Genomic DNA, 12,091 nt, shown 5'->3' with positions numbered 1-12,091 from the left:
AAGATTTAGTATACAACTATGCCCTACCTAAGAGTGCTAAGTTGTAGGCATATATCTTTGTTAAGTTCATCAGAATGGAGTTCCATATGTATATATTATGTTCAAAATGCGATTACCTGCCGTTTCAAAGGACAGATAAAAGTAAAGAATGTATAATGTTAGATATCGCGGTGTGCTAACGTGGCTAACTCTCTACGGGAAATTCTTATAGACCCAACAGGAAATAATTCAACAAAATTTAATTCGGTTTGAACATTCACAGCGCATTCACTTTTTTTTTTACTCATACTAATTACTTTTACCAATGTGTTAAAATTGATAACGAATGTAATACAAATATACATTGTATTTCTTTAGATGGATGGCTACGGAATCACTCTATGATAACATATTTTCGATTAAATCGGATATCTGGAGTTTTGGCATACTCATGTGGGAAATTGTGACATTGGGCTCAACGCCTTATCCAGGAATATCTGCTGCCGATGTTATGCGCAAGGTAAATTATCTTCTTCACTCCTTTTCAAGTGGCTTAATCTATATATATTTAATTTTCCTCTTTGCAGGTTAGGGACGGCTATCGTCTGGAAAAACCAGAGCATTGTCGAAGAGAGCTCTATAATATTATGTACTACTGCTGGTCGCAAGATGTAAATGAGAGACCAACATTCGCTGAAATAATAAAGATGCTTGATAAATTACTGCACACTGAAATGGATTACATTGAACTGGAACGTTTCCCCGACCACAATTATTATAACATAGTGAATCTCAGTGGAGAAAAATTGTAATCCCCGGTTGGTTATTTATGCGTCGGGAACGGCTTTGCACTGCCACAAAGAGCTTTATTACGTATAAATAGTTAGAAGAAAAAAAATATAGTCCTTACTACTATTTTTAATGAAACTGTTAAAGCTTGCAGCTGTATAAATATTTGTTTATTTGTACTTATATTAGTTACATAAAAGTAGAAATAATATAAACTTTAAAATAGCCCTGGCTATATATATATAAATAACTAGCACGGGATTTACTTGTATATTTATTTATGCAATATATATTTGATTCATAAAACATAGTATAAGATATATTGATTCCAAAATAATGTTAATAACGATCCCATCTATTTATAAATGTTACAAATATACAAGTATGATGCTAAATATATACTCTGATCTGATTACAAGAACCGAATGAAAGTATTTGCCATTGCAAGGGGCTAAGAGAAATAGAAGCAGCATCTGTGTTGCTTTGTTGTGACGGTTAAAGGAAACTTGTGGTGGCAGCTCGGTTCTGGGCTCAGGTATTTCCTAGTAGCCCACCTGGCTTCAAAGCTACTTTTTATAGTTTGCTTGGAAACGGGGCAATATTATATTATAGTTTCTGTGATGCTTGTGCTCATACATACTTAAGGTCGGACGTACGGACAGACAGACGGACATGTTTTGCTAAACCCTGAATGCAGTATGCTCTTAAAAATTTTGACATTCAACGGAAAAATAAGTAACCGGGCATGCGCATTACCATTTCACAGAACTAACTTGATGTGCTTAATATAGTCCGAATTATCGAAGCCATAACGATAGAAATTGTAATTGATGAAAATCAAGTAGAACCAAGTAAAAGTGGTATTGGTCGCTTGGACTAGCTGAGGAGCGGAAACGATCTCGCCATATTCTTTTGTATATTTACTTCTTACAATTTATTTTGACAACTAGACTTGTTCTTGTTTAAATTTTAAACATTTAGTATTGCTTATCGGATTTACTTACTGAATTTGGGTTGATGTATGCAAAAATGTCTTGAGTCATTTAATTGGTACCGAATGGATGCTGCTCACTCTATGCGTTTGTAACAATTCAATAGGTAAAGCAATATAACGTACATTACAAAAATATTTGAAAACAAAAAGGGAATACCCTGAACCCTATTCTACCAACGCCAAATTCAACTCGCGCTGAATACACTGTTTCCTCGATAGGTCTCGAACTCGTAACAGATCACAATACTTGCAAACTCCCTAATCAACAGCCACACCAAGAATTGAGTTCCAATGAGACAGAAAAACGGATTAAAATAGCAGCACAGAAAACAATACAACCGCAACAATACAACTGGAGGTCTTAGTCTTCCTAGCCTAGCTCCCTGCTTGTACTAGCAGTACCTCGCACAAGTTAATCAATATGTCTTAACAAAGCCTGGTATTTATTACGTCTAATATGTATGAAAAACTTTCTTGTTTATAAATATACAAGATTTTCATAAGGATATTTAATAGTCTATTAGGTGGTGATATTACGGCACATGGCTGTGCTGTGACTGGCAAAATATGTATATTAGTGAAGCGGCGTTCTACAGGGCGCCGACTAATTACACATTGCCTTCGCGTGTCGCCCTGCACCGCAGATCGCATTTACATTATTGTATTACATCAATAAAAGACAGATTGAACCATAATTAGCGACACATTTGTCGACAGAGATCAAGACAAAGATCGGCGCGGTTGATTCTTTTATGGCTGGCGCTAGGATTTATATGCACTTCCTTTTACATTTAAACGGTTAACCACTACCTGTATGACCTACTTACATTCATAAAACGCTCCGGCGCACCGATGTCGCCCATCAGTGCTCATCGTCATGCTCGTCCGCCAGAGGTGGCTGGATTGCGATTTGATTCTCGCATGCGCAGACGTCGGCGACTGCAGGTAATGCTACCTGTTCCACTAGAGTGGAAAACCAAAATTTTAAGTATTTCTGTTGCCTTTTAATTGCTTGCGCTAAGTGTTACTAAGAAAGACAAAGACAGCAACATTCGATCGGCAAATAGCATCTCACTCGATTGTCGTCCTGACTTGGGCGCCTTTGCCTCGCGCGTCTAAATGTTGTGAATAATTGTCGAATACCCGTGCTCTCTTCGTAGGTGTGCGTGGTTATGTTGGTTTATATGATCCACTGTAACTCCTGCAGCAGTATTTAAGCGAGAAGCGGGCCAGAAAGTACGTCATTTGCCAGTGCACTGCGGAAGAAACAAGATGTCATCAATCATCAATATGTATGTAAGCATACAAGTAATGTTGCTACTCGTGTTAACAGCACAGCACAAATGTTTGGGATTTTACATCAGGAATAACGACGAGTCCCCAGCAAATGTTGGTGCTACGTCTGAAAGTCGCAACAATGAATGGGGAATTCTTCAAAATAGGCTTGGACTATCCCATGAAAAAGGTAACATTTAATACTGTGCGTCGAATAGTCTTTCGAGCCATCTTGAATTTGACAAATCATTTAACATTCTACTTTCTTGTTTTTAGTCGAGCTGCTCAAATCGCAAAAGGATCAGCAGGGCACAAAGAAGTTGCTTCATCGATTTATTATGGAAAACCCAAAGTACATAAGTACTCCTGCAACAACTAATAAAAAAAAACGGCCAAGTAACCAGTTTAAGCGACTTTTCCAAGCTTTGGCTAACAACTTTGACAGCTCGAAGAGTACGCTTAAAACAACTTTCAAATTTGAGTTGACAGATAGGCCTTTAAAGTCATTAAAGCGTGGTCGTCGAAAGATTGCCGTAAATATGGTGTCTGACATGTCGTCTGAAGGAGTGGACCAACTACTTCAAAGTTTTTACCTGAAACACAATATCGAACAATCAAATTATGACAACGACAAAGCTGATCGATCCTCTGATAATGGGGATTACAGTGATATGGACATACTACGAAGTGAACTAATGGACACAGACTCCGACTATGCGTATGATAACCTTTACGAAGATGAAGGCGATGTAGCGCTTACTGCCAAATCCCATCAAAATTCGGAGTATGGTTCTTTCCAAGATTTAATCCTACAGGCCAAACGAAACCAATGGGAAACGGAAAATGAGGAAACCAAGTTGCATAGTCCCATCAACGACCACTTTATATAAAAAAAAAATAAAGCCAAAAAAAATGCTTATTAGCAGTGGTCTTAGGGGCTTTGCAATAGATGTTCATATGCTGGCATTGAACCGGAACCTTATTATTATTATTGTAAACATTTAACAGCTTTAACCGTGCCTTCACTGTGCACGGACTTATTTATAGAGACTTCAAAGTGACCTCGTTGTTAACAATTTGAACTTGTTTGCTACCATTATGATGCTTACACAAACATTAAATATTATTATAATTTATTATAGCTTAAATTTAAAATTAATAAAAATTAATCAACAAAAAACCTTGTTGCACTATCTATCCATTTCGAACAGTTATTGAAACAAGTGCCTTGAACAATATGAGAATACCCTGGAAATATACATATAAGAATTATACTTTTGTAGCCCAACAACGAATTTTCTTATCGGTAACATCTGGAGACTTTGACAACAGGTTGTAAAAGTAGTGTAATTTTTTAATTTTTTTGCTCGAAGAAAATATGAATAGTTTTATTTACTCCTGTAATTACGTTAGTTGTGTTATTTTGTTATTGTTATTTTTTATGGAAATAGATATCATTCATATATTATACAAATCAAGTGAAAGTGCTCCTGTCGGGAGTGCCCGACTGGGAGATACCCTGAACCTTCTACCAACACCAAAAGCAGATAATAATAATTGATGGGTAGTCCCGACTGATTTACTTGCTTAATTTATAGCTATGGAGCAAAGGCTTAATAAAGTGAAAGGTACTTGACCATGAAGACTTTGTAATAATAGAAACAAAACACCTCATCTAAACAATATGCTCTGTTTTGATTGTCAATTGAAGATGGGTATCAATGGGTAAGCCAATATGTCGATCAACTAAAGAGAAATTAAAATTGAGTCCTAAAAAAAAAACTAAGTAAAAGAGACGCTACCAACGGAAGATGCTTATGTAGGGGAACAAGAATTATCTACGATTTTCAACAATTTTAGATATATTTTATTTGTTTGCCAACGATGTTGATAAAAAAAAATTCTGTCGCAGCGGCGCACAGAATGTTTTACACGCATTAAAATATTTTTGTTAAAGTCTCAAGGTGCAAGAGCTCTAATGCACAAGCCAATGTATTCCTTTTTAATTAATGAATAGAATAATAGATAATGGAAACTTTCTTAAGGCTATAAAAGCGACCTCTAGCGCCGTCTTTTCAGCCTGTATGTAGCTGAGTGCTATAAAACTTAATAATGTACAAAAGGTGAATTACTTAAACGTTAAGTATTCAAGATGGCGCCACTTGTGAATTTGATGCTTGATTTACTAAAAGCCGCCCTCTATTGTAAAAGCCTGACCATAAAATAATACTTTCAGTGGCTGACTTGCACATTTGTAAGAAAAGCTTTATTTAATACAACGCAGGAAAAGCTGCCATAACCGAACTAGTTATGGGAGAAACACTTTCATGGGAGATGGCCGCTTCTGGGAGGAGGATTCAAATTTTATTTCTAATGCTTTACTGGAGTTCATTGAGTAATAAACAGATATACAGATCACTCAATGACTTGAGTTAAACAATTATTAAAAAATCTATATATGCATATACTTTTGATAAAAAGCAACTCCAACTCTTTGCAATTTCCATTACAGACAACTTACCTGTTCCTTTAGCCTTTATTCAAGCCTTTGTACAAGCCTTTATGTTAACAAAGGAAGTTTTATCAACACTATTTTTTCACCAATAAAAAATGAGTTTTTAAGAATGATTGTCAGGAATTTTAAGCAAGCTACCCTTTTATTATTTTCAACGTCGTTGATGGAAAGATGGGCGTGCTTAAGAAATGATCGAATTTGACGAATAATGTAAAAAGTGCTGCCAAGTTCGTTGTAAGATGGTAGCACTTTTGAATTTGATTCTTAACTTGGTAACAGCCGCCCTCTACCGTAAAAACCCGTCGATCAATCATTTTTTCATTGGCTGAGTTATGTTACTGAAAATGTAAAGATATATAGTGCTGCCCAATTTTAAAAAAAATTTATTTAAGAAAACGCAGTGAAAGCGAACGCCTATCTTTAGCAAGTTATGGGAGAAACCCTGTTATGGGAAATGGTTACTTCTGAGAGGAATACAAATTGTATTCATTCTTATGCTTTATTAAAGTAAAAATAAAATGAATGCAAATAATTTGGATTCATTTTAATTTTTGCGGCCCGTAAACCTTTAAAAATTAAAATTGTGTGCACTTGGCTTTCTTAAAGAAGAAAAACCAACTTGCTACTGCATAAATATTTCTAGCTTCGATTTTTATTTATAACGACAAACGGAAATCCCAAAAGCAGCTGCAATACTGTGATCTTAACTTAATAAATGGTTTAAGAAAGGTTAGTATTATTTTGCGTTTCACAGTAAATATATATATTCCGTCTAAGTTAAATCTTAATTTGGTAAAGGCCACCTCTTTCGTGGCCAAGAGGGTGGACGCTTGTGAGACTGTATAGTACTCTTCTTTATATACCTATTTATTTTTAACCACTTTTCTTTTTTGCTATTTTTATTTATGCTGAATGTGCACCTGCGAGGCACACAGAATCAGGAGGACGCGTTCGCAAGCATAACTATTTGTTTGAGCTCTTGTTGATGTTCTTAACGCTGCGAAACATTTGAAAATTGGGGAAAAGAGACTAATAGTTTTGTGCATATGTTTGTAGTAGGCTGAAGGAATCACTAATTAAAGCGTCTTAAAGCCTATAAGAGCTAGAGACATTAAATTTTTAAAGTGGATGGCCACGGAGTATAAATTGACCCTTACCTCATCAATCAGTCAGTCAGGTAAGACTCTTTCAACTGTATATACATTGAAAAATATGTGTACTTCGCTTTATTCGTCAAATAAAACCGAAGCAGTGAATATATTAAAAATACTTATATTTATCCCGCTATTAAATGTTTCCACGTTGTTATAGCAACATAACAAAAATTTATTGCGAACAGAAAACACAAAAGGAGAAACAGCTTAAACATGCCGAAAGTAATATTCCAAAAGTACAAGAAGTTTTCGGGAACTATAGACCCGAACAAACATGCTGCTAAACTAAAAGAAATCGAAGAACGGCGAACGGAAGAGCTGGAAATGTCATATGAATTTGAAGAAGAGATGGAAGAAGAGGAAAGCGAATTTGAATATGAGGAAAGCGAATTAAGTTTATCAGAGGGAGACCCAGCGATTCAAATTGGAAAAATTGATCTATCATTTCCCGAGACAACTGAAGAATTCCAGGATAGTCCACAATGCTTTCCTCCGTCATATTACACTTTATCTTCAAAGGAACGCCTCCTGTTGCTATATGCCGAAAATTTCCGCAAGCAGTTTGTTCTGAGTCATCCCCGGCGACGCGCAATGGTGCTGGCATTGCCTAACGAATGTAAAGTACAGGTAAATTATTTATTCAATACTTATTTATTGGACAATTTTCGATAATTAAGAGATATATTCACAGAAGTTCGTGTGCACCACAATAAGGCCGACTGCTTTTGCTTATCCAGAGCTAGTTTCAAGTGTTGAAGAAATTGCTAAATTTGTGGCCGATTTTGTTCAATATGAGCCAATGGAAGATCAAACAAACTTGGTAAGCTCAGTCAGATTCGGATTCTAATTTTGAAACTGATACAAATGCAAATCTAGAAATAACCTTTGTACTGTTTGCATGAATGCATGAATGTTTAATTTAATCGTGCAGTTCTTTGTCTTTCTTAGATTAACAAGTAAGAGGTCGGGATCTCCCGACTAGGGGATACCCTGAAACCTCTTCTTCCAACATCAAATGCATATATATATTCTATTTTAGAAGCTATATGTCAAGTTTGGGGACTCTAGCTCTTCCTATTTACCAAAATTGCCCAAAAAACAGGATATCAAGAATCATCGAAAAAGTTTCGATTTTCGCACAGACCTCTATTTTGAAAAAAACGTGATATGCCATTTTGCCATTTTGTCGACTTGGGTCAAAATTTTGGATTTCCTTTTTTTTATTCCCATCGGTAGAACTGATCCTTACGAGTCAAAAATGGTATACAATTCCAAAATCGGACATTATTTGACGGAAATATTCCAAAATATCATCAAAAAGGTTGAAATTACGAACGAATCGGTTTTTTGTCAACAACATTTTTCAACCCATCGATGTTTAATTTGCTTGAATGCCAATTGATGGTAGGGATCCGTACGCATTCAAAATGGTATAACATTTTAAAATCAGACATTATTTACCCGAGATATTAAAAAAAATCATCGAATAAGTCTTGATGTTTTGGAAGGTTATATCTCCGCGGAGTTATGTCGTTTTGAACCGTCATATCTTCGCGCGGAGCTATTACCCGAGATATTAAAAAAAACATCGAAAAAGTTTCGATTTTCGCATCGACCTTAATTTTGAAAAAAACGTGATATGTCATTTTGTCATTTTGTCGATTTGGGTCAAAATTTTGGATTTCCTTTTTTTTATGCCAATCGATAGAACTGATCCTTACGAGTCAAAAATGGTATAAAATTGCAAAATCGGACATTATTTAACGGAAATATTCCAAAATATCATCAAAAAGATGGAATTTACGAACGAATCGGTTTTTTGTCAACAACATTTTACAACCCATCGATGATTAATTTGTTTGAATGCCAAATGATGGTAGGGATCCGTACGAATTCAAAGAAAAAGATATTTACCCGAGATATTTAAAAAAATCATCGAAAAAGTTTTGATGTTTTGGAAGGTTATATCTACGCGGAGTTATGTCGTTTTGAAACGTCATATCTCCGCGGAGTTATGTCGTTTTGAAACGTCATATCTCCGCGCGGAGCTATTACCCGAGATATTAAAAGAAAAGCATCGAAAAAGTTTCGATTTCCGCACCGACCTCGATTTTGAAAACAATCGTGATGTAACTCCTTGCTATTTTGTCGATTTGGGTCAAAATTTTGGATTTCCTTTTTTTGCTTCCCATCGGTAGAACTGATCCTTACGAGTCAAATGGTATACAATTCCAAAATCGGACATTATTTGACAGAAATATTCCAAATCATCATCAAAAAGGTTGAAATTACGAACGAATCGGTTTTTTGTCAACAACATTTTTCAACCCGTCGATGTTTAATTTGCTTGAATGCCAATTGATGGTAGGGATCCGTACGCATTCAAAAAGATATTACATTTTAAAATCAGACATTATTTACCCGAGATATTAAAGAAAATCATCGAATAAGTCTTGATGTTTTGGAAGGTTATATCTCCGCGGAGTTATGTCGTTTTGAAACGTCATATCTCCGCGGAGTTATGTCGTTTTGAAACGTCATATCTCCGCGCGGAACTATTACCCGAGATATTAAAAAAAACATCGAAAAAGTTTCGATTTTCGCATCGACCTCGATTTTGAAAAAAACGTGATATGCCATTTTGCCATTTTGTCGATTTGGGTCACAATTTTGGATTTCCTTTTTTTTATGCCAATCGATAGAACTGATCCTTACGAGTCAAAAATGGTATAAAATTGCCAAATCGGACATTATTTGACGGAAATATTCCAAAATATCATCAAAAAGATGGAATTTACGAACGAATCGGTTTTTTGTCAACAACATTTTACAACCCATCGATGATTAATTTGTTTGAATGCCAATTGATGGTAGGGATCCGTACGAATTCAAAGAAAAAGATATTTACCCGAGATATTTAAAAAAATCATCGAAAAAGTTTTGATGTTTTGGAAGGTTATATCTACGCGGAGTTATGTCGTTTTGAAACGTCATATCTCCGCGCGGATCTATTACCCGAGATATTAAAAGAAAAGCATCGAAAAAGTTTCGATTTTCGCACCGACCTCGATTTTGAAAACAATCGTGATGTAACTCCTTGCTATTTTGTCGATTTGGGTCAAAATTTCGGATTTCCTTTTTTTGATTCCCATCGGTAGAACTGATCCTTACGAGTCAAAAATGGTATACAATTCCAAAATCGGACATTATTTGACGGAAATATTCCAAATCATCATCAAAAAGGTTGAAATTACGAACGAATCGGTTTTTTGTCAACAACATTTTTCAACCCATCGATGTTTAATTTGCTTGAATGCCAATTGATGGTAGGGATCCGTACGCATTCAAAATGGTATAACATTTTAAAATCAGACATTATTTACCCGAGATATTAAAAAAAATCATCGAATAAGTCTTGGGGTTTTGGAAGGTTATATCTCCGCGGAGTTATGTCGTTTTGAAACGTCATATCTCCGCGCGGAACTATTACCCGAGATATTAAAAAAACATCGAAAAAAGTTCGGTTTTTCGCATCGACCTCGATTTTGAAAAAAACGTGAAACGCCATTTTGTCATTTTGTCGATTTGGGTCAAAATTTTGGATTTCCTTTTTTTTATGCCAATTGATAGAACTGATCCTAACGAGTCAAAAAGGGTATAAAATTGCAAAATCGGACATTATTTGACGGAAATATTCCAAAATATCATCAAAAAGATGGAATTTACGAACGAATCGGTTTTTTTGTCAACAACATTTTACAACCCATCGATGATTAATTTGTTTAATGCCAATTGATGGTAGGGATCCGTACGCATTCAAAAAGATATTATATTTTAAAATCTGACATTATTTACCCGAGATATTAAAAAATATAATCGAAAAAGTTATGATTTTCGCACCGACCCTTATTTTGAAGAGGGATATGTCGTTTTGAAATGTCATATCTCCGCGCGGAGCTATTACCCGAGATATTAAAAGAAAAGCATCGAAACAGTTTCGATTTTCGCATCGACCTCGATTTTGAGAAAAACGTGATATAAAATTGCAAAATCGGACATTATTTGACGGAAATATTCCAAAATATCATCAAAAAGATGGAATTTACGAACGAATCGGTTTTTTGTCAACAACATTTTACAACCCATCGATGATTAATTTGTTTGAATGCCAATTGATGGTAGGGATCCGTACGCATTTAAAAAGATATTAAATTTTAAAATCTGACATTATTTAACCGACATATTTAAAAAAATCATCGAAAAAGTTTTGATGTTTTGGAAGGTTATATCTCCGCGGAGTTATGTCGTTTTGAAACGTCATATCTCCGCGCGGAGCTATTACCCGAGATATTAAAAGAAAAGCATCGAAAAAGTTTCGATTTTCGCACCGAACTCGATTTTGAAAACAATCGTGCTGTAATTCCTTGCTATTTTGTCGATTTGGGTCAAAATTTTGGATTTCCTTTTTTTGATTCCCATCGGTAGAACTGATCCTTACGAGTCAAAAATGGTATACAATTCCAAAATCGGACATTATTTGACGGAAATATTCCAAATCATCATCAAAAAGGTTAAAATTACGAACGAATCGGTTTTTTGTCAACAACATTTTTCAACCCATCGATGTTTAATTTGCTTGAATGCCAATTGATGGTAGGGATCCGTACGCATTCAAAATGGTATAACATTTTAAAATCAGACATTATTTACCCGAGATATTAAAAAAAATCATCGAATAAGTCTTGGGGTTTTGGAAGGTTATATCTCCGCGGAGTTATGTCGTTTTGAAACGTCATATCTCCGCGCGGAGCTATTACCCGAGATATTAAAAGAAAAGCATCGAAAAAGTTTCGATTTTCGCACCGAACTCGATTTTGAAAACAATCCTGCTGTAATTCCTTGCTATTTTGTCAATTTGGGTCAAAATTTTGGATTTCCTTTTTTTGATTCCCATCGGTAGAACTGATCCTTACGAGTCAAAAATGGTATACAATTCCAAAATCGGACATTATTTGACGGAAATATTCCAAATCATCATCAAAAAGGTTGAAATTACGAACGAATCGGTTTTTTGTCAACAACATTTTTCAACCCATCGATGTTTAATTTGCTTGAATGCCAATTGATGGTAGGGATCCGTACGCATTCAAAATGGTATAACATTTTAAAATCAGACATTATTTACCCGAAAAATTTAAAAAAAATCATCGAATAAGTCTTGGGGTTTTGGAAGGTTATATCTCCGCGGAGTTATGTCGTTTTGAAACGTCATATCTCCGCGCGGAACTATTACCCGAGATATTAAAAGAAAAGCATCGAAACAGTTTCGATTTTCGCACCGACCTCGATTTTGAAAAAAACGTGATATGCCATTTTGCCATTTTG

The 12,091-nt window shown here is 35.3% G+C and overlaps 3 protein-coding genes across 8 annotated transcripts in view; all 3 read left to right on the top strand.

Annotated features, from left to right (window-relative positions):
• Cad96Ca (tyrosine kinase receptor Cad96Ca) overlaps positions 1 to 1,135 on the top strand; it is a 12,599-nt gene extending 11,464 nt beyond the window's left edge. For 2 of the 4 annotated variants that reach the window (XM_032432850.2, XM_070206869.1), the window contains exons 10-11: positions 358 to 499; positions 567 to 1,135. In XM_032432850.2, coding sequence (XP_032288741.1) covers positions 358 to 499; positions 567 to 791 — 367 coding nt within the window. In that variant the 3' untranslated portion in view covers positions 792 to 1,135. Of the gene's footprint in view, positions 1 to 357; positions 500 to 566 lie in introns of those variants that run through there. The other 2 variants (XM_032432851.2, XR_011416065.1) reach the window with 2 other exon arrangements.
• A 1,855-nt stretch (positions 1,136 to 2,990) lies between these two features.
• Positions 2,991 to 4,212, top strand: LOC6629493 (uncharacterized). Its single transcript, XM_032433000.2, has 2 exons — positions 2,991 to 3,227; positions 3,314 to 4,212. The coding sequence occupies exons 1-2, from the start codon at positions 3,035 to 3,037 to the stop codon at positions 3,925 to 3,927; spliced, it is 807 nt and encodes a 268-aa protein (XP_032288891.1). The 5' UTR covers positions 2,991 to 3,034; the 3' UTR covers positions 3,928 to 4,212.
• A 2,578-nt stretch (positions 4,213 to 6,790) lies between these two features.
• Positions 6,791 to 12,091, top strand: part of lobo (lost boys) — a 32,152-nt gene continuing 26,851 nt past the window's right edge. The window contains exons 1-2 of one of the 3 annotated variants that reach the window (XM_032432864.2): positions 6,791 to 7,333; positions 7,398 to 7,526. In XM_032432864.2, coding sequence (XP_032288755.1) covers positions 6,920 to 7,333; positions 7,398 to 7,526 — 543 coding nt within the window. In that variant the 5' untranslated portion in view covers positions 6,791 to 6,919. The remainder of the gene's footprint in view (positions 7,334 to 7,397; positions 7,527 to 12,091) is intronic. The other 2 variants (XM_015171792.3, XM_002052911.4) reach the window with 2 other exon arrangements.

The sequence above is a fragment of the Drosophila virilis genome, chromosome 2 (assembly GCF_030788295.1).
Source record: "Drosophila virilis strain 15010-1051.87 chromosome 2, Dvir_AGI_RSII-ME, whole genome shotgun sequence".
NCBI lineage: Eukaryota > Metazoa > Arthropoda > Insecta > Diptera > Drosophilidae > Drosophila > Drosophila virilis.
Note: the sequence above shows the minus strand (reverse complement) of the source record. Positions and strands in the feature narration are given on the sequence as shown.